General features: G+C 42.1%; 1 protein-coding gene and 1 non-coding gene across 2 annotated transcripts; both read right to left on the bottom strand.

The window, feature by feature from the left end:
* Positions 1 to 665: 665 nt before the first annotated feature.
* On the bottom strand, positions 666 to 26,110 carry LOC129500042 (zinc finger and SCAN domain-containing protein 4-like). The gene is given in 5 exon segments (XM_055310183.1): positions 666 to 1,626; positions 1,685 to 1,883; positions 2,477 to 2,858; positions 4,384 to 4,505; positions 25,619 to 26,110. Coding segments are annotated over 5 exon segments (1,932 nt in total). The 3' UTR covers positions 666 to 889.
* Positions 12,113 to 12,247, bottom strand: LOC129501128 (U4 spliceosomal RNA). The gene has a single exon (XR_008662678.1). It is a non-coding gene; the product is annotated as a U4 spliceosomal RNA (small nuclear RNA).
* Positions 26,111 to 26,133: the final 23 nt, after the last annotated feature.

The raw sequence follows: 26,133 nt of genomic DNA on the forward strand, positions 1-26,133 counted from the left end.
TGGATCAGTGGGCCTCTCCACACAGTGGAGCATTGTCTGCAGCCCCATAGTCCTCTGCACTATGAAATGTAGTGAGAGAAATGTCACAATATACCTCACAGAATACCCCCTTCCATGATTGAAGCCATTTTCACATGGTACCTTCTAGTTTCTCAATGTGATTGAGTCCCAGTTTCCTAGTGGAAACCAGCTCACAAATATATTCCAAGTAACCAACATAAGTGCTTTTGCCTCAGCTGTGCACAGCATCTTTTTATTTCCTCCAAAGTGCCCTTTCAAACTAGTTCTGCAAATGAGCTCCTCATCCCCCCCCACCCCCACCCCCACCCCATACCTGCCATCTCTGGAAGAAATGAACGGAAAGCATTTGACCTTTTTTGGTATTTATTTGTCAATAAAATAGCATTCTCAAACTTTCAATCACCAATCATATCAGATGAAGTTTAGCCATTAATATATCAAGTGAATTAAAGAAATATAACATTTGAATATAGAAGTTCCCTTTTATAGACTAAGGCCTATTTCTGGGTTTGTGCCCCTGCTCTGCCCCAGTAAAGATAAAGTGTGTGGACAGAGGCAGGGGAGCAGGAGGGAAAGCATCACTTGACCACTGGAAGCTGGTGTTTGTGTCCTGGAGTTGAACTTTCATGGATTTTAAGGAATAAACACCAACATTACACATTCATCCATTTATTCAGCAGGTTATTTGAATTTTTTGTCAGCCACTTTTCTGGGCACCTGAGATACACTCCAGTGAACGAACAGAAATTCCTCCTTAAACTTACATTTTAGTGAAGAAAATAAATGGAAAATATAATCAGGAAATTATATGTTCTAAATAGGGAGGTGCTATGGAAATATACGTATTTCCATACATATTCACATAGCATTACACTGAGGCTACAGCTGAGGAAGCTTCTGATGTGGAAGGAGTACCTTTGACGGCAATTTTCTGGTGAGTCCTCAGGTGGCGGTGGTAGGTGGATGACTGGCGGTAGCTTCTCTGGCAAAGCGCACATACATAGGGCTTCTCACCCGTGTGGATTCTCTCATGGGCCAGAAGGTTGGTTTTGTGGCTGAAGGATTTTTCACATGTGCTGCACCTGAAAGGCTTCTCTTCTGTGTGAATCTTCTGATGCACGTGTAGGTCTGACGCTTGGAAGAAGCCTTTGTTACACTCAGCACAAATGAATGTCCTCTCATTGTTGTGTCTTCTCTGATGGGCTTTTAGCTGAGAGAAATACCTAAAGATCCTGGGACATTTTTCACATCTGTAGGAGTTTTGGGCATCACGGAATCTTTCTTGGGGTCCCCTACATGTGGAATTCCCCTCGGTTTTTTGGTGGGTAGAAACAGGGTCAGGGGTGACTGGGGTTGACCGAGAGTGAAACCCTGGTGCCCCCTCCATCAGGACATCTTGATATGGGCGTCCTTGCAGGGACCCTTCCTGGGACTTGGACGTACCTAGACCCGCTCTTCCAGGGCTGAGCAGATTCTTCAAAGAAACACTGTCCTCTTCAGGCTGAGGACAGTCCTCCTCATGGACAATGAACAGGGAAGGTATTGCATTGCCTTGACTAGTAATACCGTCATTGTGATAAATGTTGTCGCCATTTGCTTTATCTCCTGTGGGGGATAAAACGACTCAGTGAAGTTGTACCCAAGAAGGGAGTCCACACACAACATCCCTCTGGTACCTTGGCTTACCCCCACTCACCTTGTCCTGTTTCCAGGGAAGTATCTTGGGAAGTCCAGGAGGGTGTCCCCATGTTCTCTTCTGTTGGGGTTCCTGCTGACAATTGTTTCATGAAATGAACGATGACTTCTCTTAAGGGCATATTCTCAGAAAAGAGGGCTTCCTGACCCTTCATGTGGACGTGGACCTGTTATTAAAAAAAAACTGTAATATATTCTTTTTTAAAAAAAGTTTTTACTTATTTATTCATGAGAGAGAGACAAAGGCAGAGACAGGCAGTGCTAGAAGCAGGCTCCATGAAGGGAGCCCGATGTGGGACTTGATACCAGTATTCCAGAATCATGCCCTGGGCCGAAGGCAGGCGCTACAGAGCTGAGCCACCCAGGGATGCCCTATGTATTCTTTATTGATGTGTCTTCCCTAATAAAAAAGATGAATGCTAAGACTTTGAGGGAAGATCCAGCCCTTGCCAAGGTGTTTCTCCTCATCCTTGAGGTTTTGCCCAACTGACAACTTCTTGCTGAGTTTCTGTACCACCTCTCCAATGAAACTCAATGAAATAAATTAATATATTGGTTCCTATTATGTCCCACTGAAAGAATGACTATAACCCCTTATTTTTACTCACTTAGGTTCCTAAGTTTTCCCTCGGTGAGGAGCAGTGATCTGACAACTGCATCTATAATAACTTATTTTCCTACTTCCAGGTATCTCCTACTGACTGCTTATTCCTGACTCTTTTTGGCCCCTCCCTCTAGGGGAAAAGAATCTTCTACTCACTAAGCCAGGTGGCTTCACAGAACTATCACTCAGATCTTCCATGAATTTCTCCAGGTTCCTGCCACATGATTCCCATTTATTCTTCAAAGTAGACCGGTCACTGCAATGTCTATTGATCATAAACTGTTCCAAGACCACTTGAAAAATAATTTCATCCTTGCTGTGTTTTTCTGGCTGCAGCCAGAAGTAAAATGATTTATAGAGTCTTTGCAGTTCCTGCTTTGCATGTGAGTTGTTGCCATTTTGAAATAAACTGTTCTGAGTGTCCTTGAACTCAGAAATCTCCTCTGCCTCTTGGAGAGCGGGTCTTTGGCTGGGCTTAAAGTCTTTATTTTTTGACGGGGGATCATCCATGGATGGTTCACACAGAAATAAATCCAATCTTAGTAATATTTATCAGAGATGCAAATTCCTGGATGCAGTTTGTGAAGTCCTCTGTTTCTGGAGATCTGTTTCAAAACAAAATCAGGGAATCCATTTGATATTTCTGTTCTTATTTTACTATTTAGATAACAGATGTTGCATAGAGTTGATAGTGGTGGATGCTTAAAAACTATAAACTACAAAGAAGAAATATTTAATTATATCACTGGAATAATTTTAAAAAGCAAAAAGTAAATATAAATGTCAGATCCATATAACTTCATAGGTGAATTTTATGAGACATTTAAGACAGACATAATGCTAGTCTTAGATGAGCATATAAAAAGACACTCCTCTTTTAGTTAATGAGGTTAATTAATTAACCAACCTTACGGATAAACCTTACTAGTACATTAAATACTAGCCAATAATTCTTTTTTTTTAAGATTTTTATTTATTTATTCATGAGAGAGAGAGAGAGAGGCAGAGACACAGGGAGAGGGAGAAACAGGCTCCACGCAGAGAGCCTGATGTGGGACCTGATTCTGGTCTCCAGGATCACGCCCTGGGCCAAAGGCAGGTACTTAACTGCTGAGCCACTCGGGCTGCCCTAGCCAATAATTCTTATAAGCATAGATATCTGAAAATCAAACTCAGTCATATATAAGGAAAGTAATACTTCATGAATAGGTGGATTTTATCTTCTATATACAATTTGGGTTAAATCTCAAAAAGCAGTGTAATTTATCACATTACTGAATTTAAAGAATATGCTTTCATCTTAATAGTAGGTATATTTAAAAAGCTTAATAAGAAATCAGTGCTCAATTTTGAGAAAGGTATTTAGTAAACCAGGAGTAGAGAGGAGCTTCCATTGTGTAATAAGGCATTCACAAAATGACTATAGAAAAATTCTTAGGGCACCTCGGTGGCTCAGTTCCTTAAGGGTCTGCCTTCAGCTCAGGTCATGATCCCAGGGTCCTGGGATGGAGCCCCACAGACTTCCTGCTCAGTGGAGACCCTGCTTCTCCCTTTTCCCCTGCTGCTTCCCCTGCTTGTGCTCTCTCACTGTTACGTAAACAAATAAAATCTTAAAAAAAAAAGAAAAAGAAGTCTTAAAAATTTTGCTCTTGGGATTTGGGTTTTTCCCATAATTTGGCTATAATACCGAATCAGTATTTTTGTATCCTTTGGGTGAATACCTAGTAGTACAATTGCTGGATCAGAGGATAGTTCTATTTTTAACTTTATGAGGAGCCTCGGTAGTATCTTCCAGAGTGGCTACATCAGTTTGCATTCCCACCAGCAGTGTGAGAGGGTTCCTTTTTTCCGCATCCTTGCCAATACCTGTTTCCTGTGTTTTTTTCCTTAAAGATTTATTTATTTATTCATTAGAGATACAAAGAGAGAGGCAGAGACACAGGCAGAGGGAGAAGCAGGTTCCATGCAGGGAGCCCAATGCAGGACTTGATCCCAGATCCCGGAAGGCAGATGCTCAACCACTGAGCCACCCAGGCATCCCTGAATGCTAAGGTCTTAATCACAGTGCTCCACAGCAGTGTCCCTGTGGGATTGAGTAATTGTCTGCAAGTGTGACCATGCGGTCTATTTGTGCCTGGGGTGGTCTTGAAAAAGAGAACTTGTGGGGAGGCCCAGATGAAGAGATCTGCAGAGGAAAAATAAGGCCAGTGTACCTGGATATAGAGAACCAGCCATGACACCTAAGAATAGAGGGATTAGATGACCCAGGTAAGGACTCATGAGACCAGGAAGGACTCAGTAGTTTTTCCTGAGGGCAAGGGAATGTAAAAATGGCATGTGACAAGATTAGCATTATACTAAAGTCATCTGGATTAGGAAAAGGAAAATATGTATTCCATTTTCTTCTGTGTGGTTCTTCTGGACTAATCTTTATTTCATCTATAGATGGGATCAACATGATTAATCCTATCAGACTACCAGATGAGATATTTGGTAATTGACATTTTTAATCTCTACTCCATGGGGCTCAAATTCAACCCTGAGATCAAGAGTCACACAGTCTACTGACTGAACCAGCCAGGTGCCCCTAGTATGAAATTTTTAATAAAATAAATACAGATCTGTGAATTACTTACCATCTAAGATTAAAAAGGACACAAATATAGACAGATTACATAGAAAATAGATTTAGTGCCTGGGTGGTTTAGTCAATTAAGTATCTGCCTTCAGCTCAGGTCATGATCCCAGGGTTCTGGGATTGAGCCCCGTGTTGGGCTCCCTGCTCAGTGGGGAGTCTGCTTCTCCCTCTCCCTGTGCTGCTCCCCTTGCTTATTTTCTCTTGCTCTCTGTCAAATAAAATCTTTAAAAAAATAGATTTAGTTTTTTTAATTGGGATATAATTGGCATTCCACATTATTAGTTTCAGGAGTACAACATAATTCACTATTTGTTTATATTGTGAAATGATCACAATAAATCTAGTTAATATCACCATACATAATTACATATTTTTTCTTGTGATGAGAACTTTGTTAGCTTTTTGTTTTTAAAGTTTTATTTATTGAAGTAATCTCTATGCCTACACCCAACATGGAGCTCGACCTCATGACCCCAAGATCAAGAGTCACACACTTTTCTGACTAAGCCTACCAGGCACCCCTGTGATGAGAACTTATAAGATTTACTCTTAGCAAGTTCCAAATATGCAATATAATATTATTAACTATAGTCACCATGCTGTAGATTACATCTCCATGACTTATTTATAGCTGAAAGTTTATAACTTTTGACCCACTTCAATTTTGCCACCCCTCACCTCCTGCTTTTGGCAACCACCAATCTCATTATTTATGAATTAAGGTTTTTGTTTTAAGATTCCACATTTAGTGATGCCTGAGTGGTTCAGTGTTTGAGTCTGCCTTTCGCTCAGGGCATGATCCCGGGTCCGGGATAGAGTTCCGCATCAGGCTCCCTTCTCTGCCTGTGTCTCTGCCTCTTCCTCTGTCTCTCATGAATAAAAAAGACCTTGGCATTCAAAAATCAGACTGCCAGGTTCCAGTGTGAAACAAGCTGTTTGGCCCAGGCAGGTTACCCATGAGGTCCCCATCTGTCACAGAATTCTTTTTTTAAAAAAATATCTTATTTATTTATTAATGAGAGGCAGAGAGAGAGAGGCAGAGAGAGAAGCAGGCTTCATGCAGGGAGCCCAAAGCAGGACTCGATCCCCAGACTGCAGGATCATGCCCTGGGCGGAAGGCAGGCGCTAAACACTGTCCTGAGCCACCCGGGCTGCCCTGCATAGAATTCTTAAAAACACCCTGCTGTTAGGGTTGTTACTGGAACTCAATGAGTTAATATATGTAAACACAGGGACAGGCCGTAGCATAAGGTAGCCACTTAGTAAGGGTATGCTAAATAGCTGATACTTATCCTTTGAATCTTAGCCCCCCAACCACACCCCAATCCACTCAGGACCAACACTTTTAACAAGATGCCATAAAAATGTCTCACTAGAAGCAAAATTAACAAGACAACAGAGCCATACATAAATGCTTTCGATGGGAGAACTCTTTCAACCAGGCCAGGCTTTTATAAAGCCCACAACATTGATCTCTACTGAGCCAGAGCATCTATAAAAACAGACCATCCCCAATAGAGTAGAGATGTAGGTGAGATGGGATGAGAAGTGCCACAGCAATCCCCTGGCTAAATACAGACCAGCCCATCAGGCAACCCACCTCAAATTATCCATAGGCCCTAACTAATCAGTGAGCTACTATAACCAGGTACAGTTTACCAAAAAATGGAAAATTCTATGTCACCATACCTCCTCACCTTCCCTCTTTAAAAGCAGCCCCCATGGGCAGCCCCGGTGGCGCAGCGGTTTAGCGCCGTCTGCAGCCCAGGGCGTGGTCATGGAGACCCTGGATCGAGACCCTGGATCAAGTCCCACATCAGGCTCTCTGTATGGTGCCTGCTTCTCCCTCTGCCTGTGTCTGAACCTCTCTCTCTCTGTCTCTATGAATAAATAAAGTCTTTTAAAAAAATAAAAATAAAAGCTGCCCCCACCCATTGCTTCATTGCAAGCAGTCGCTCCTCTGCTGTCCTGCCTGCTGCTCCCTTGCATGTATTCAATAAACTTCTATCACCTTTGTTCTGCCTCAGGTGGATCCGCTCATCTCCCATCCCACCAATTTCCACTGATCTGGTCACCCTACATTTGGGGGGCGCCCATCCAGTCGGAAGAAACACCACACCTAACTGAACAAGCCCCGTATTTTTGTAACTAGGCGTTTTCCCCCAATGATCATCCCACACACATGCATAAAACACAAGCACAAAACTGGAAATTTTGCTTTCATTCTGGAAACTCACCTACTCAGGAAGACTGAACTTCAAACTGGTCAATCCTGGGCTGAAAACTAAGTTTCTGTGAAACTCACTCTCTGCACTAGTTCTGCCTTCTTAAGACTCATCCCTTTTATAGGGTGTGGGGTCAATGAAGCATTTACAGTCGTGATTGGATAAGATTATCCTGTTGATGGGATCTCTGATGGAATCTTCATCTTGCTCTAGCTCCAGTTCTCCAATACATTATTAGATAACATCCTTGCGATTGGAACAATTGGCCACAATCAAATACACTAATATTTCTGCAGTGAGATGTAACAATACTTACACTAAAGGAGAATACAAAAATTACCATTAGTATCACATAAATTCTGGCCAAGTTTGGTCTAAAGTGAGTCTCACACAAATTTGCTATTACTTCCTAATTTTCTGAGATTTGTGGATTGCACGAGCAGCGGAGAACAAGGCTAATGTTCTCTTTTACTATTCAGTCCCAGTTGGTGAATCAGAGGATGCCTCAGTGTGGAGGCCAAAAAAAATTAAGGCCATTCCACCTCAAGTAGCATTAGCACAAGTACAGCCATCTTGGCCCCTGTGAATAAGAGCTGAACTTTACAGGAAAAACTGCAGAATGTCCTCGGCAGGGAATCCCACATCAGAAAGACAACAGAGCTCAGAATTGCCCTCGGCAGAGAATCCCATATCAGAAAGACAACAGAGCCCACGCTGTGGTAGAAAGTTCCATGTTAGGATGAGAACAGAACTCAATGCCCTTAAGCCCCATATCAGAATGTAAACAGAACTTGAGAAATTCCTCCACCCCTTCTGTAAATCCTCTAGACCAGCCTATAAAAAACCCAGCTGTAACCCACTTCGGGGTCCAAGTCCCTGCTCCGCTGTGTCAGGTATACTTGGACCCAAGCTCGAGCTTGCTAATAAACCCTCGTGCGCTTGCATCGGTGTTGGCTCCTTGGTGGTTTCTCAGATTCTCAATCTTGGGCACAACAGAATGTTGGTAAGGTCTGGAGCTGGTGCCAAGAAAGAATTCTTAAGACATCTTTGGTGCAAAAAAAAAAAAAAAGTGATTTTATTAAAACACAGGGACAGGACCCGAGGGCAGAAAGATTAGCTGAACTGGGCTTTGTGAGGAATGGATGATTATATACTTGGAAGTCCAGGAGTTAAAGAAAAAGGGAGGTGTCCAAAAGGATTTTCATATGCTAAAGAAGACCCTCAGGATACTAGAGATGGAAATCATCAAGCTAAGGTGATTTTTTACTCTAGCGGAGCATTAAGACAGTTGGGATTTTCCTGGCGGAATGTCACACATATCCCACTAAGGAGTGGGGGGTGGTTGCTGAGTGTCAGCCTGTGCTTTGTCCTCAGCTTGCCTTCTGCTCCCTCATCAATAAAGTAAGAAGATTGGGACCCAAAAAAAGGAAGGAAAATTGAGATGATTCTGACAAAGAAGGTCCATCTGTGGAGGGAACAGCGGTCCTGTGACAGGAAGGCCAGGATGTTCTCAGGCTTCAGAACCCTCAAGTGTGTGATAGGAGATGGTGGAAGAAGTTCAGGGACCACACAGGAAGACATGTGGTGGGTGAGGCAGGGGGGTGAGGTGGGTGAGAAGGGGGCAGGCAGGGGTCTGGTTTCTAGCTGGGAAAATCTGTTTGCATGTTTGAGCTCTGAATTGCCCAAACTCCATCCAAAATATCATCTTGACTCTAGTGAAATTAGGATGATCTCTCTTCCTTCCTATTTCCTCCTTCCCTCTGTCTCCCCCTTCCAGACCCACACCCACAGCCACCCACACATATACATACATATAATTATCTTTCTCTGTCTCTTCATCTATATCCTATCATTTTTCCTACCATTCTTTTATCCTAGTGTGTCGATTAAGACATTTTTACAATCTTCACAATTTCATTCCTCAACTCTATCATTTGCTTTTTTTTATACATATGTCATATTATGTGCAAATATATTTTTTAATTTAATTTACATTTTTGCATTTGTATTGAGGTATAAATGACACACATGTAATTGTTTATACTGTTCAATTTGGCATAGTTATATGTATACACCTGCAAAAATTCCTTTATAATTAAGATAACAAACATCCACTACCCTAAAAAACCTCCCCAACACTTCCTTTCTAGGCAATAAATGATCCACTTTCTGTCACTATAAATTATTTTTCATTTTCTATGACCTGTATATAAATGGAATAAAACCATATGTACTCCTTTTTGCCTGGCTTTGTTCACTCAGAATAATTATCTTGGAATTCATCCATGCTGCTATTTATATCAGCAGCTCATTCCCTTTTATTGGTGAATAATATTCCATTTTATTAATATACTACATTTTGTTTACCCCTTCACTATTTTATGGACATTGGATTGTTTTAACTTTTTGATTATTATCAATAATATTGCTATGAACATCCTTGTGTGGACAGGTATTTTTCATTTTCTTTCTTTCTTTTTTTTTTTTTTTTGGTATTTTTCATTTTCATTGGCAGATTCCTAGGAGTGGAAATATTGGGTCATGTTATATGGTGAATTTATGTTTAACATTTTAAGAAACTTTAAAGCTGCTTGGAACATGGGCTGCACCATTTTCCATTTCCAGCAGCAATGTATGAATGTTCCAGCTTTGCCACATCCCTGGGAACAGTTAGAATTGCCTAATTCTAGCTATGCTTGTGGATGTGAAGGGGTGTCTTGTTGTGATGTTATTTTATTTTATTTTTAAAGATTTTATTTATTTATTCATGAAAGACACAGAGAGAGAGAGGCAGAGACATAGGCAGAGGGAGAAGCAGGCTCCACGCAGAGAGCCTGATTTGGGACTTGATTCCGGGACTCCAGGACCATGCCCTGGGCCAAAGGCAGACACTCAATTGCTGAGCCACCTAAGCGTCCCTTGTTGTGATTTTAATATGCAATTCATTAATAAATAATGATGGAGCATTTTAACATGTACTCACTTGATATCTGTTTATTTTCTTGGATTACGTATCTTTCAACTCCTTTTCTCACTTTCCTTATTGAGCCTTAATATACGCTGAAAACAAAGTCACCATCATGAGGTATGTGATTTACAAATCAGTTCTCTGAGTTTGTGGCTTGTCTTTTATTCTTTTCTAATGTCTTCGAAAGATGAGAATTTCTCTATTTTGATGAGTTTTATCTTTTTTTCTTTTATGAATCATGCTTTTGATGGTATACCTACAAAATCTTTACCTAGCACAAAAATACAAAACTTTTATCCAGTGTTTCCTCTAGATGTTTTACCTAGATGCTTTAAGTTGTATATTCAAGTCTATAATCTATTTTGAGTTAATTCTTTATCTTGTGAGATAAGTGTCTAAACTCATGTTTTTGCATGTAGATATCCGATGGTCCTAGTAACATTTGTTGAAAAAACTATTCTCTCCCCATTGATTTACCTTGGCACCTCTGTTAAAAATTAGCTAAATTGACTAAAATGCAAGAGTTTGTGTTTGGAGCACCAGCTGAGGGGAGGGGGCCGGTAATGGGAGAAGCAGACTCCCCACTGAGCAGGGAGCCCAATACCGGGCTAGATCCTAGTACCCTAGGATCATGACCTTAGCTGAAGGCAGATGCTTAACTGACTGAGCCACTCAGGTGCCCTGCAAATGTTTTTCTTAGATAATCTCAGCTCCCTGTGCAGGTATTGTCACTAAAATTACTGGTGACATGATAATCACTTTACACCATGGACATGAGATCATAGAATCCCGAAACTTTATCGTAGGTTCAGATGCTCCTTTCCACATTAGCACAGAAGCTTCCCTAACACCTAACTGTCCTGATTCCAAATGTTATTTGGTAAGGTTTTTTTTTTTTTTCAGTTAAGTTTCAGGTTCATAGGAGAATTATATCACAGAAAATCCACAAACATAAAGTGCTTGCTTTCTTTCTCTCATGTTTTATGGGTTGAAACACAAATATATTTTTGCATATAGTGGGAAATGATGTTTCCTGAGAACACATGATGCATACTATCCCTTTACCCACCATCTTTACAGCTGTCTGGCATCTCTCTTCTCTCCTCAAGTTACAGCTTCTGTGAAATCTTTCATTTCTCTCTAAGGATGCTGAATGTCACAGAATTACTCTAAAGACTGCAGATATGTGCCCAGCAGGTAGATAAAGACACTGAATTCCAATCTCTGAGTAGTTGCCTGGGGCCTGTGTGACAGAAACTATCACTTGTAGTTACTATTGTTATATTTTGTTTGAGCTTGTTGTACTAAATGCATCTATGATGATATAGGTCTAAATGTTGTCATCAGTAAAAGAGTGTTAGTATTTATCTTCTGTTTAGAGAACTAAAAGACTAATCTCATTCCCTAGTCAAGAGAAATTATTATTTGAGGAACACCATGCCTAACCGTTGTAGGATGTGGGGCAGGAGCAGGGAGGGAGGAATAATCAGAGACTTCAATAATCTTCAAATAGTAGTATTACCCTGGTACATAAAGTCACCAGATGTTAAAAGTGCCTTGCTAGTCTCATACTGCTGTTAAGCTGTTGCTCTCTCTGCCCTCTAAGATGTGTATTTATCAAACTAAAAAGATAAGAACAAAAACAATAAAATAAAATTCTAACTGGAGAACTTGTTTGATGGGGAAATTCAGGTCCCCCTTTCTAAGACCAGGAGTCACTTAATTTGGATCCTCCTTTTGTTGCCCAACACCCTATGGTTATGGGAATATCATGATCTCTTATTGCTTTAGTATTTCTCAAGTCTTTAAGGGCTGGAATAATCAGTAACCACAGATTTAAAGGATTCTGATGTGGGGTTTTATATAAGCAAATTTTATTAATTCCCACACTGTGTCTTCTTACCTAAGTGTTTTAGGTTTAAATATATTTTTTAAAAAGATCAAATTTATTTTATGATGTCTCTTTCAAAAGATCTTAAATCTTTCCCTTTTTGTTAGTTTATTTCACTGTCCTAGATCTATTACATATTTTCTATTAGCAATAATCATGCCTTGGATAAACCTCATTGGCTATGATACTGCCACAGTGCAAAGCTTATTACATATTTTCTTAAGTAGGCCCCATGCCCAGCATGGAGCCCAACATGCAGCTTGAGCTCACAATCCCAAGATCAAGACCTGAGCTGAGATCAGGAGTCGAATGCTTAACTGACTGAGCCACTCAGGCTCTATTACATATTTTTATTCAATTAATTATGCCCCAAGTTCTCTCTTCAATATTAAGTGGTGTTTAAAAATTTACAAAATTTAAATTTAAAAACTATACATTTCACTGTGAAGTTTTTAGGAAATCAACTTCTTTATAAATTTCAAGTGGATATCCACTGGGATACCACTCCTCTGCCCCTGTCCACTTTTCTAGCCCAGACAGGTGACCCTGCTTCACCAGCTGAGGATCCTTTTACACCAACTGACATTCAGTCACTAAGATCTCTCTTAAGTCACATCGGCTAATTTATAGTTGAGTTCGCCTTCTACATTCTCTTATGGAACATGCTAATCCGTGCCCAACAACTATGATTGATCATTACTAGTAAGATATGTTTTCCTCCTATTCATCCCACAGGATTGTCTTTTCACTAGTCCACTAGTTTGCTTACCAAGAATGAGGTGTCCCCCATACTTAAATACAAACTGTTCACTTTATTTTAGTTACTGAAATATGTTTGAAGCATAGTTAGTTTATAAAGCATTTAATTTACTTTTTTAATAAATTAATTTTTATTGGTGTTCAATTTACCAACATACAGAATAACACCCAGTGCTCATCCCATCATGTGTCCCCCTCAGTGCCCGTCACCCATTCACCCCCACCCCCCGCCCTCCTCCCCTTCCACCACCCCTAGTTCGTTTCCCAGAGTTAGGAGTCTTTATGTTCTGTCTCCCTTTCTGATATTTCCCACACATTTCTTCTCCCTTCCCTTATATTCCCTTTCACTATTATTCATATTCCCCAAATGAATGAGAACATACACTGTTTGTCCTTCTCCGATTGACTTACTTCACTCAGCATAATACCCTCCAGTTCCATCCACGTTGAAGCAAATGGTGGGTATTTCTCGTTTCTAATGGCTGAGTAATATTCCATTGTATACAGAAACCACATCTTCTTTATCCATTCATCTTTCGATGGACACCGAGGCTCCTTCCACAGTTTGGCTACTGTGGACATTGCTGCTAGAAACATCGGGGTGCAGGTGTCCCGGCGTCTCATTGCATCTGAATCTTTGGGGTAAATCCCTAACAGTGCAATTGCTGGGTCGTAGGGCAGGTCTATTTTTAACTCTTTGAGGAACCTCCACACAGTTTTCCAGAGTGGCTGCACCAGTTCACATTCCCACCAACAGTGCAGGAGGGTTCCCTTTTCTCCGCATCCTCTCCAACATTTGTGGTTTCCTGCCTTTTGAATTTTCCCCATTCTCACTGGTGTGAGGTGGTATCTCATTGTGGTTTTGATTTGTATTTCCCTGATGGCAAGTGATGCAGAGCATTTTCTCATGTGCATGTTGTCCATGTCTATGTCTTCCTCTGTGAGATTTCTGTTCATGTCTTTTGCCCATTTCATGATTGGATTGTTTGTTTCTTTGCTGTTGAGTTTAAGAAGTTCTTTATAGATTTTGGAAACTAGCCCTTTATCTGATATGTTATTTGCAAATATCTTCTCCCATTCTGTAGGTTGTCTTTTAGTTTTGTTGACTGTATCCTTTGCTGTGCAAAAGCTTCTTATCTTGATGAAGTCCCAATAGTTCATTTTTGCTTTTGTTTCTTTTGCTTTCGTGGATGTATCTTGCAAGAAGTTACTGTGGCCAAGTTCAAAAAGGGTGTTGCCTGTGTTATCCTCTAGGATTTTGATGGAATCTTGTCTCACATTTAGATCTTTCATCCATTTTGAGTTTATCTTTGTGTATGGTGCAAGAGAGTGGTCTAGTTTCATTCTTCTGCATGTGGATGTTCAATTTTCCCAGCACCATTTATTGAAGAGACTGTCTTTCTTCCAGTGGATAGTCTTTCCTCCTTTGTCGAATATTAGTTGACCATAAAGTTCAGGGTCCACTTCTGGGTTCTCTATTCTGTTGCATTGATCTATGTGTCTGTTTTTGTGCCAGTACCACACTGTCTTGATGACCACAGCTTTGTAGTACAACCTGAACAACCTGAAATCTGGCATTGTGATGCCCCCAGATATGGTTTTCTTTTTTAAAATTCCCCTGGCTATTCTGGGTCTTTTCTGATTCCACACAAATCTTAAAATAATTTGTTCTAACTCTCTGAAGAAAGTCCATGGTATTTTGATAGGGATTGCATTAAACGTGTAAATTGCCCTGGGTAACATTGACATTTTCACAATATTAATTCTTCCAATCCATGAGCATGGAATATTTTTCCATCTCTTTGTGTCTTCCTCAATTTCTTTCAGAAGTGTTCTATAGTTTTTAGGGTATAGATCCTTTACCTCTTTGGTTAGGTTTATGCCTAGGTATCTTATGCTTTTGGGTGCAATTGTAAATGGGATTGACTCCTTAATTTCTCTTTCTTCAGTCTCATTGTTAGTGTATAGAAATGCCATTGATTTCTGGGCATTGATTTTGTATCCTGCCATGCTACCAAATTGCTGTATGAGTTCTAGCAATCTTGGGGTGGAGGCTTTTGGGTTTTCTATGTAGAGTATCATGTCATCGGCGAAGAGGGAGAGTTTGACTTCTTCTGCCAATTTGAATACCTTTAATGTCTTTTTGTTGTCTGATTGCTGAGGCTAGGACTTCCAATACTATGTTGAATAGCAGTGGTGAGAGTGGACATCCCTGTCTTGTTCCTGATCTTAGGGGAAAGGCTCCCAGTGCTTCCCCATTGAGAATGATATTAGCTGTGGGCTTTTCATAGATGGCTTTTAAGATGTCGAGGAAAGTTCCCTCTATCCCTACACTCTGAAGAGTTTTGATCAGGAATGGATGCTGTATTTTGTCAAATGCTTTCTCTGCATCTAATGAGAGGATCATATGGTTCTTGGTTTTTTTCTTGCTGATATGATGAATCACATTGATTGTTTTACGAGTGCTGAACCAGCCTTGTGTCCCGGGGATAAATACTACTTGGTCATGGTGAATAATTTTCTTAATGTGTTGTTGGACCCTATTGGCTAGTATCTTGTTGAGCATTTTTGCATCCATGTTCATCAGGGATATTGGTCTGTAATTCTCCTTTTTGGTGGGGTCTTTGTCTGGTTTTGGAATTAAGGTGATGCTGGCCTCATAGAACGAATTTGGAAGTACTCCATCTCTTTCTATCTTTCCAAACAGCTTTAGTAGAACAGGTATGATTTCTTCTTTAAACGTTTGATAGAATTCCCCTGGGAAGCCATCTGGCCCTGGATTCTTGTGTCTTGGGAGGTTTTTGACGACTGCTTCAATTTCCTCCCTGGTTATTGGCCTGTTCAGGTTTTCTATTTCTTCCTGTTCCAGTTTTGGTAGTTTGTGGCTTTCCAGGAATGCGTCCATTTCTTCTAGATTGCCTAATTTATTGGCGTATAGCTGTTCATAATATGTTTTTAAAATCGTTTGTATTTCCTTGGTGTTGGTAGTGATCTCTCCTTTCTCATTCATGATTTTATTAATTTGAGTCTTCTCTCTTCTTTTTAATAAGGTTGGCTAATGGTTTATCTATCTTATTAATTCTTTCAAAGAACCAACTCCTGGATCTATTGATCTGTTCCACAGTTCTTCTGGTCTCAATTTCATTGAGTTCTGCTCGAATTTTAATTAACTCTCTTCTTCTGCTGGGTGTCGGGTCCATTTGCTGTTTTTTCTCTAGCTCCTTTATGTGTAAGGTTAGCTTTTATATTTGAGTTCTTTCCAGTTTTTGAATGGATGCTTGTATTGCGATGTATTTCCCCCTCAGGACTGCTTTTGCTGCATCCCAAAGATTTTGAACAGTTGTATCTTCATTCTCATTAGTTTCCATGAATCTTTTTAATTCTTCCTTAATTTCCTGGTTGACCCTTTCATCTTTTAGCAGGATGGTCCTTAACCTCCACGTGTTTGGGATCCCTGGGTGGCGCAGCGGTTTGGCGCCTGCCTTTGGCCCAGGGCGCGATCCTGGAGACCCGGGATCGAATCCCACGTCGGGCTCCCGGTGCATGGAGCCTGCTTCTCCCTCTGCCTGTGTCTCTGCCTCTCTCTCTCTCATTCTATGTGACTATCATAAATAAATAAAAATTAAAAAAAGAAAACCTCCACGTGTTTGAGGTCCTTCCAAACTTCTTGTTGTGATTTAGTTCTAATTTCAAGGTGTTATGGTCTGAGAATATGCAGGGGACGATCCCAATCTTTTGGTATCAGTTCAGACCCGATTTGTGACCCAGTATGTGGTCTATTCTGGAGAAAGTTCCATGTGCACTTGAGAAGAATGTGTATTCAGTTGAGTTTGGATGTAAAGTTCTGTAGATATCTGTGAAATCTATCTGGTCCAGTGTATCATTTAAAGCTCTCGTTTCTTTGGAGATGTTGTGCTTAGAAGACCTATCGAGGGTAGAAAGAGCTAGATTGAAGTCACCAAGTATAAGTGTATTATTATCTAAGTATTTCTTCACTTTGGTTAATAATTCATTTAAGTATTTGGCAGCTCCCACATTCGGGGCATATATATTGAGGATTGTTAAGTCCTCTTGTTGGATAGATCCTTTAAGTATGATATAGTGTCCCTCTTCATCTCTCACTACAGTCTTCAGGGTAAATTTTAGTTTATCTGATATAAGGATGACTACCCCTGCTTTCTTTTGAGAACCATTTGAATGGTAAATGGTTCTCCAACCTTTTATTTTCAGGTTGTAGGTGTCCTTCTGTCTAAAATGAGTCTCTTGTGGACAGCAAATAGATGGGTCCTGCTTTTTTATCCAGTCTGAAACCCTGCGCCTTTTGATGGGGTCATTAAGCCCGTTCACGTTCAGAGTTACTATTGACAGATATGAGTTTAGTGTCATCATGATATCTATTTAGTCCTTGTTTTTGTGGATTGTTCCACTGAACTTCTTCTTAAAGGGGAATTTTAAGAGTCCCCCTTAAAATTTCTTGCAGAGCTGGTTTGGAGGTCACATATTCTTTCAGTTCCTGCCTGTCTTGGAAGCTCTTTATCTCTCCTTCCATTTTGAATGAGAGCCTTGCTGGATAAAGTATTCTTGGTTGCATGTTCTTCTCATTTAGGACCCTGAATATATCCTGCCAGCCCTTTCTGGCCTGCCAGGTCTCTGTGGAGAGGTCTGCTGTTACCCTAGTATTCCTCCCCATGAAAGTCAGGGACTTCTTGTCTCTTGCTGCTTTAAGGATCTTCTCTTTATCTTTGGAATTTGCAAGCTTCACTATTAGATGTCGAGGTGTTGAACGGTTTTTATTGATTTTAGGGGGGGATCTCTCTATTTCCTGGATCTGAATGCCTGTTTCCCTTCCCAGATTGGGAAAGTTTTCAGCTAGGATTTGTTCAAATACATATTCTGGCCCTCTGGCCCTTTCGGCGCCCTCGGGAACCCCAATTAAACGTAGGTTTTTCTTCCTTAGGCTGTCATTTATTTCCCTTAATCTGTCTTCATGGTCTTTTAATTGTCTGTCTCTTTTTTCCTCAGTTTCCCTCTTTGCCATCAACTTGTCTTCTATGTCACTCACTCGTTCTTCCACCTCGTTAACCCTCGTCCTTCCACCTCGTTAACCCTCGTCGTTAGGACTTCTAGTTTGGATTGCATCTCATTCAATTGATTTTTAATTTCTGCCTGATTGGATCTAAATTCTGCAGTCATGAAGTCTCGTGAGTCCTTTTTTTTTAAAAAAGATTTTATTTATTTATTCATGACAGACACACACACAGAGAGAGAGAGAGAGAGAGAGAGAGAGAGAGATTGAGAGAGAAAGAGAGGCAGAGACACAGGCAGAGGGAGAAGCAGGCTCCATGCACCGGGAGCCCGACGTGGGATTCAATCCCGGGTCTCCAGGATCACGCCCTGGACTGAAGGCGGCGCCAAACCGCGGGGCCACCGGGGCTGCCCAGTCTCATGAGTCCTTAATGCTTTTTTCTAGAGCCACCAGTAGCTGTATAATAGTGCTTCTGAACTGGCTTTCTGACATTGAATTGTAATCCAGATGTTGTAACTCTGTGGGAGAGAGGACTGTTTCTGATTCTTTCTTTTGAGGTGAGGTTTTCCTTCTAGTCATTTTGCTGAGGCAGAGTGGCCAAAAACAAGTTGTATTGGGAAAGGGAGAAAAAGAGAGAGAAGGAAAGAAAAGAGAAAAAGAAAAAAGAAAAAAAAGAAAAAAAGGAAAAAAGAGAAGAAAAAGAAAGAAAGGTGGAAAAAAAAGGGGTGGGGGAAGCAATCAGAAATAAAAAAGAAAAAAAAAACAAAAAACACGGGGGAGTATCTTCTGATTCTGTATACTGGAACTGGTCCGTCTAGTTGGTCTTCTGGGGGAGGGGCCTGCTGTGCTGATTTTCAGGTGTTAGCACTTGGGGGAGCTGCTCTGCCCCCTGCCTGCTGCAGGACTCAGTGGGGGTTGTTTACCCCAGGAGGCCCCAGGAGGAACAGCCACAGTGGCTATGGCAGCTCTGGAAGCCTGGATTCAGCCTCCGCAGGAACTACGGGGCTCTCCGTCCGCAGGGCCTGGAGGCTCCGGGGCGGGGCCGCTGATCTGCTCAGCTCCGGGCAGGAGTGTCCTTGCTGTCCTGGGCCCTCCCGGCCTCTTGCTGTCCCGGGGGGAGGCCGGATCCTGGGCTGTGTCCCGGCGCCCTGGGCTCCGGAGCCTGCGCTGTTGGATTCGCGCTCCCGGTCGCGCAGCCACCGCTCTGCGGAGCCGCTCGAGCCCCTCGGAGCTGCTCCCGGCCATGCAGCCCCCTCCGCAGGGAGCCTCTTCCTCTGCCGGAGCCGCCAGAGCCGCCGCCGCCGAGCTGCTCCCAGCCGCGCAGCCCCCTCCGCGCAGAGCCGCGCCTGAGCCCCTCCGAGCTGCTCCGGGTCCCGCCGTGCGCGCTGCAGCCCTTAGGGAGCTCGGCGCACTCTCCTGCGCGCGCAGGTGTCTGTTAGTGTCCCAGGGAGCCCGAGGGCATCCCCGCCCTCCTGGGTCCTGCTCTAACTCCCTGTGGGCGCCTTTCCGCGTTCTCCAGGACGGGGCCCTCCTGTCCTGGGGACACTCGCCCCGGCCTCAGCCCGGCTCCTCGCGGGGCCCCTCCCCCTTGGAGGCCTTTTGTTTCTTTATTTCTCCCCCCCACACACACCCCGTCTTCCTACCTTGATAGAAGCGCGAACTCTTCTCACTGTAGCATTCCAGCTGGTCTCTCTTTAAATCTCAGGCTGAATTCGTAGATTTTCAGGATGATTTGAAGGTTATCTAGGTAATTTGGTGGGGACAGGTGATTTGGGGACCCTACTCTTCCGCCATCTTGCCCCTCCTCAAGCATTTAATTTACTTAATCCTAAATGGCACGATCATTTTTGGAAAACAAGTAGAAAAAATATAAAATATTATGTATTTGGGATTCTAAATGGTTTTCAAAAAATTTTAAATTAGCAGGTGTTTTGTATCTGTCATAAAATGATTGGTCAGGTTGGCCACAAGAGGTGATGCAAGAGAAGCCCAGAAAAACAAAGTTTATATACTCACAGGTCCTATAGAGACAGAGTCAGTGCACACTATCAGGAGGTCATTGGTGGAAGAGCCGAGGGGCCTGACTCAACTAAGCAGGCAGGGAAGGAGAGGAAGGTGGGGTGGGAAGAGAGGGGGACCTATGGACAAGCACCTTCATTGAGGGTCAGGATGGAGTTCACAGTAAACAGTGAAAGGGGATTCCATTGGCACATCTGAATGTCCCTAGGTCAAGGTCAGGAAAGGCAAGAGGAGCAACTTGTGGCAAGGGCCAGCCTTCACACTGATGCACCTGGTCACCTGGCTCAGGTGTTCACACATTGTGGGGATGTTGTAGCAGTAGGAAAATATCCAGTTTTCCAATTTGTAATAAAGGAGACCAATAAAACTCCAAATTGTCAATCTTTTTTTTCTTCTTGAAGGCGGGAGTAAAGGGGTAAGAAAGGCAGAGTTAGAATCTTAAGCAGGCTCCAAGACCAGCACAGAGCCGATGGGTTGATTTCAGGACCCTGAGATCGTGACCTAAGCCGAAATCAAGAGTCAGATGCTTAACTGACTGAGTCACCCAAGTTCTCTCATAAATCCTCTTTGATATGAAAGAAAAATGATGCAATTTTTCTATCAGAGGAAACAGACCTTAAAATGAGACTTCAGCAAGAGTATGCATGTATTTGAAAAATTTTATGTCATTTTCAGTGTAATTTGGCTTTTTCTAATATTTATGAGAAAAACACATTTTTTAACGTATACTTTCTTTTCTAAGAGTTGCCTGTTCATTTACATTGCCAAAGCAGCAGTATGATTACTATAATCACCTCTGTTCTACATATTTAAATGCTTTCTTTTAATTTTATTTTTCTATTGTTTTAGGGATCTTTCAGTAAAAGATAGCATAAACATGAAAAAATTTTTAAAAGATTTATTTATTTATTTATTTGACAGAGAGAGAGAGTGAGAGAGAGTGAGAGAGAGCTAGCACACAAGCAGGGGGAGTGGGAACAGGGAAAGTCGACTCCCTGTTGAGCAGGGAGCCCAATGTGGGACTTGATCCTAGGACCCTGGGATCATGACCTAAGCTGAAGGCAGATGCTTACCTGACTGAGCCACCCAGGCACCCAGTGAAAAAATTTTAAATCATTATTAAATACAAATGTGCTAGGAATGTTTTAAGTCCTCAGTTTTAATAAAACTTAGTAATACTCTGCTCAGCTAAAATTATGAAAATATACTACCATGTTCATAGCTAAGAGATTAGACATTCCTTATATTTAGATTTAGTATTTATTTTCTTAATTTTTTTATTTTTTATTTATTTTATTTTCTTAATATTAAAGCTGGAAATATACCTTTGATTTCTTAATTAAATCTCCAAATATTTTACTACCATATATTAAAAAACCCATTTCTCCAAACTAATTCATCATTAATTTTTATCATATATAAGCTTCTATAAATACCTGCAAACATAATTTGCAAGCCCCTTGTTCTATTCCATATTTGGCTTTTTTGCCAATAATAACTTGTAGTTATTATACTTCGTACATGGTAAAGTTCTTTATTTAAAAAGATTTTATTTATTTATTCATGAGAGACACACAGAGAGAGAGAGGCAGAGACACAGGCAGAGGGAAGAGGGAGAAAGCAGGCTCCATGCAGGGAGCCCAACATGAGACTTGATCCCGGGCCTCCAGGATCACACCCTGGGCTAAAGGCAGCGCTAAACTGCTGAGCCACCCGGGCTGCCCAGTAAAGTTCTTTTCATTAAACTTTTTAAAGTTGGGATCCCTGGGTGGCGCAGCGGTTTGGCGCCTGCCTTTGGCCCAGGGCGCGATCCTGGAGACCCGGGATTGAATCCCACGTCGGGCTCCCGGTGCATGGAGCCTGCTTCTCCCTCTGCCTGTGTCTCTGCCTCTCTCTCTCTCTGTATGACTATCGTAAATAAAAAAAATAAATAAATAAACTTTTTAAAGTTTGCATACTTTTGTGTTTTGTGTCTTCACAATTTGAAAATGTCTTCATACTTCATCATCGAATACTGAAACATCAGTGCATCTGGAAGAAGGAATTGTTCTTACGAGGAAGTCTCTTCTAAAATATTGTTGAATTTATTTTTTATTAATTTTGTACCTCAGAATCTTTTCCCATGAGGAGGGATCCCTGGGTGGTGCAGTGGTTTGGTGCCTGCCTTTGGCCCAGGGCGTGATCCTGGAGACCCGGGATCGAGTCCCACGTCAGGCTCCTGGTGCATGGAGCCTGCTTCTCCCTCTGCCTGTGTCTCTGCCTCTCTCTCTCTCTGTGTGTGTGACTAACATAAATAAATTTTTAAAAAAAGAATCTTTTCCCATGATGAAATGTTTTTATCTATCCACAAGTCTTATTCAAAACAGACCAGTTTTTTGGGGCCTATACAGAAATTTCTTTTAAAAAAATTTAATTATTTATGAGAGACACACACAGAGAGGCAGAGACATAGGCAGAGGGAGAAGCAGGCTCTCTGCAGGGAGCTTGACATGGGACTCAATCCCAGGACCCTGGGATCACCACCTGAGCCAAAGGCAGATGCTCAACCACTGAGCCACCCAGGCACCTCTATGTAGAAATTTCTTTTTCTTTTAAAGATTTTATTTATTTATTCATGAGAGATACGGAAAGAGAGAGAGGCAGAGACACAGGCAGAGGGAAAAGCAGGCTCCATGCAGGGAACCCGACGTGGGACCCGATCCCAGGTCTCCAGGATCAGGCCCTGGGCTGGAGGTGGCGCTAAATCGCTGAGCCACTGGGGCTGCCCTATATAGAAATTTCTTAATGCAAAATACAGTCTGCACAGCTATTGCAGGAGAAATGGTTGATATTTACCCTTTATCAGTTTTCAGAACAATTAATTGTTTCCCTAACACCTTGTAGCATTAATCTTTCCAGTTATTTTTATATCACTTATACTATATGCCTCTGGCTTATCTAGGTCAATCCTTTTAAGTTACTAGAACCAAAATGGGTCAATGGCACCTTCTTCATGACACCTTGTGACCTCTTAAAGTGATGCTCAGCATTCTGACAGTTTCCTCTATTCCCTTGCTTAACAAGAAGTTTTGGGATATCTTGGGAAGTTCCTGCCCTAGAATCTGGAACAGGCCCTTTTATTTTCTTCCCAAACCACTCTGCTTCTTATACTGAAAAACTGTATGAAGGTGGGTGCTAGAATTAGGCATTGTTATGGCATTGCCCATCACTTCTAGATTTTTTCAATGAAAAGAAAAATGAAATACATAAAAGTTAAAATCAATACTATATGACTTGATATTGTTTCTATCCAATGCAGGCTTTAGACTTTTACTCAAATCCTTTGGTTTCCTGTCTGCATTTGTTTTGTCTTACATGGAACAATTTGTTCCTTATCTATACTAATGTATTTGTTCCACAAATACTATACCAATACATTGTAGTAAAATATTAGGATTTTGGCAGATAGTTTTGCCTTCAGATATTCCCCTTAGGGATATACACCCAAAATTCTATATTTTTGTATTTTTGATTCACTTGAAATGTATTTCCCTATATGTATTTTCTTTACATATAGGGACCATCACCTGGATAGTCAATCAAAAATTTTAACTTTTAAAAAATACTTATTTTTTGACATGACAGACATAGAAAGAGAGAGGCAGAGACATAGGCGGAGGGAGAAGCAGGCTCCATGCAGGGAGTCCCATGCGGGACTCAATCTGGACACTCAAAGATCACACCCTGAGCCAAAGGCAGGTGCCAACCACTGAGCCACCCAGGCATCTCAAATATTTTAGCCCACTGAGCAGAGAGCCCAATCTGGGGCTCGATATCAGGACCCTGAGATCATGACCCAAGCAGAGGGCACCCACTTGACTGAGCCATCCATGTGCCCCAGAACTTCATTTCTTTTTATGGTTGAATAATATTCCATTGCATGAATATATAACTTTTATTTATTTATTTATTTATTTATTTATTTATTTATTTATTTATTTATTTATGAGAGACCACTTGAGTCAGAGAGGGGGCCAGAGGGAGAGAGAATCCTAGTAGGTTCTATCTCATGACCTGAGCCAAAATCAAGAGTCAGACGCTTAACTGACTAAGCCACCCACGCTGCCTGAATGTACCACATTTTAAAAATCCATTCATGTTAAAAGATACTTGGGTTACTTCCACCTTTTGCTATTGTGAATAATAGTAATCCACCAGGAAGTAGCCTTTAATTTTTCCAGATTTAAGAACAGACACAGTCAGGTTGTAGGATAGGGAAGTAGTGAAGATAATCACTATTTTATTAATTAGATTTTATATAATAAGTTTTTTTATATATAATAAGTTTTAATCATTGGAGGCCCTATTTTAACTTACATTGGGTGATATTAATACCTGGGTCAGTGCTGGGGGGCTGTGGGATCCCATTAAGCCAATCTGTGTCAAGGACTTATACTAGGGCAGCCCCAGTGGCGCAGCGGTTTAGCGCCACCTGTAGCCCAGGGTGTGATCCTGGAGACCCTGGATCGAGTCCCACGTCGGGCTCTCTGTGTGGAGCCTGCTTCTCCCTCTGCCTGTGTCTCTGCCTCTCTCTCTCTGTCTTTATGAATAAATAAATAAAATCTTTTTTTAAAAAAAAAGACTTATACTAATTTTAAATGCAGTATTCATCATGTTAGAGTGTGCCCAATATGGGATATTTTGGGGTGTTATGACATTGGGAAATTTAGGCAAGGCTACAATTCAAGTGAGGCAGATCTATTTTTCTGTTTTATATCTGGTTACTTTCCTAAGTATAGGAGCACAGTGTGTTAAAGTGGTGAGATTCCCCAGATATGATTTGAGCCTCAGTAATGATTATGTTTCTGAGGTTTGGGCTTTGGTGCCTTTTAGTAAATGATGTTTAAACTACTTTATTGAGGAAGTATTGACATGTAAAAACCTATACGTGTTTCATGGATACAATTTGATGGGTTAGGGATAAGTATATACCATAAAACCATTATCATTGTTGAAGCCATAAATATACCCATCACCTAAGTTTCCTCCTATCCCTTTATTATTATTATCATTATTTGTGTGCGTGTGTTTGTGTGTGTGTAGCAAGAACACTTAACAAATGCTGTGGTCCCATCCATTAGGACCCCTTCCACAATCCTCTCATATCTATGCTTCCTATGGATGTTTTGGCCACCTGACAGATTGTCCTCTCTCCTTACAACCTTCCCACAGCCATTTCTCTCCCTCAGTGGTGTTTATGAGGCCCAGTACCCCTCCCAAATACCCAGGCATGACACCCAGTCACAGCTCCCATCTTCCCCTGAGGCCAAAAGTATATGCTCTGCTCTCCAGGCTGCAGCCACGGGGAGCTTGATGAGAGCTGGATCAGATCAGTTCCCTCTGTTCCAAATCTCCTGTTTCCCATCACCTCCAGAAGAGACGCCCAACTTTTCATGGAGCCATTCCACGCCTGACTCCTTCCCACCTGTTCTCAGTTCTCCTCCTTTCTCTCTATAATGATAAGAAAGGGGAACTGCAGTTCTCTGAACAAACTCATAGTCATCTCCTAGACTGAACATATTCTGATACCTATGTCTGGAACAATCTTTTATATTTCATTGTATTGGTTGCCAGCAACAGGAACCTCTGGATTTATGACCCTGGACTTGGATTTCTTCAATGTCTCTGGGCCCAAGAAGAGTGGAAGAGGGCAGGCCAAGAGTCCCAGGACACAATCCCAGAGACAAAGGGTGGGATCAGGACCATTGAGGGCCTGGAATATCCTTCACTCACTGTAGTGTGCGGGAGAAGGCCCGGCGGTGGTCCCCTCGTGGAAGTTCGAGCCCACAAGGGCACCCTCAGCGGAGTGGGGGGTCGCAGCCAACGTAAGAGGTCTCCCAGGGGAAGCGCTCTCTGTGAAACGCGCTGACCAGTCTCGGAGCCGCTTTTCACGGGCTCGGGACCTGACCCGATCGGGGCCAGCGGGTTTGTGTGCTCCTCCCGGGGTCGCCCGAAAAGATCAAGATTTGGCCTTGGGGGCGACAGGTGCAGACTCAGCCCCCCGAGAGCCGCGCGGACGCGTCGCTGGCAGCTCGATCTGGGGCACCGGGACCAGCAGTGGAGACGCCTGGAGTCCGGGGGCGGGGGGGTCCTGCCGGCAGGTGCCCAACACTTGGGAACCCCCGAGCGCTCCCGCAGCTCCCGGCTCTCGGACCCCCGGACACTCGGGGCAGCTCGCGGCCCGCACCTGACTCGGGACCGGGCGGGCGCCCCTGGAGGCCGCATGTGAAAATGGGATTAACGCCCTT

The sequence above is a fragment of the Nyctereutes procyonoides genome, unplaced genomic scaffold (assembly GCF_905146905.1).
Source record: "Nyctereutes procyonoides isolate TBG_1078 unplaced genomic scaffold, NYPRO_anot_genome, whole genome shotgun sequence".
Classification (NCBI taxonomy): Eukaryota; Metazoa; Chordata; class Mammalia; order Carnivora; family Canidae; genus Nyctereutes; species Nyctereutes procyonoides.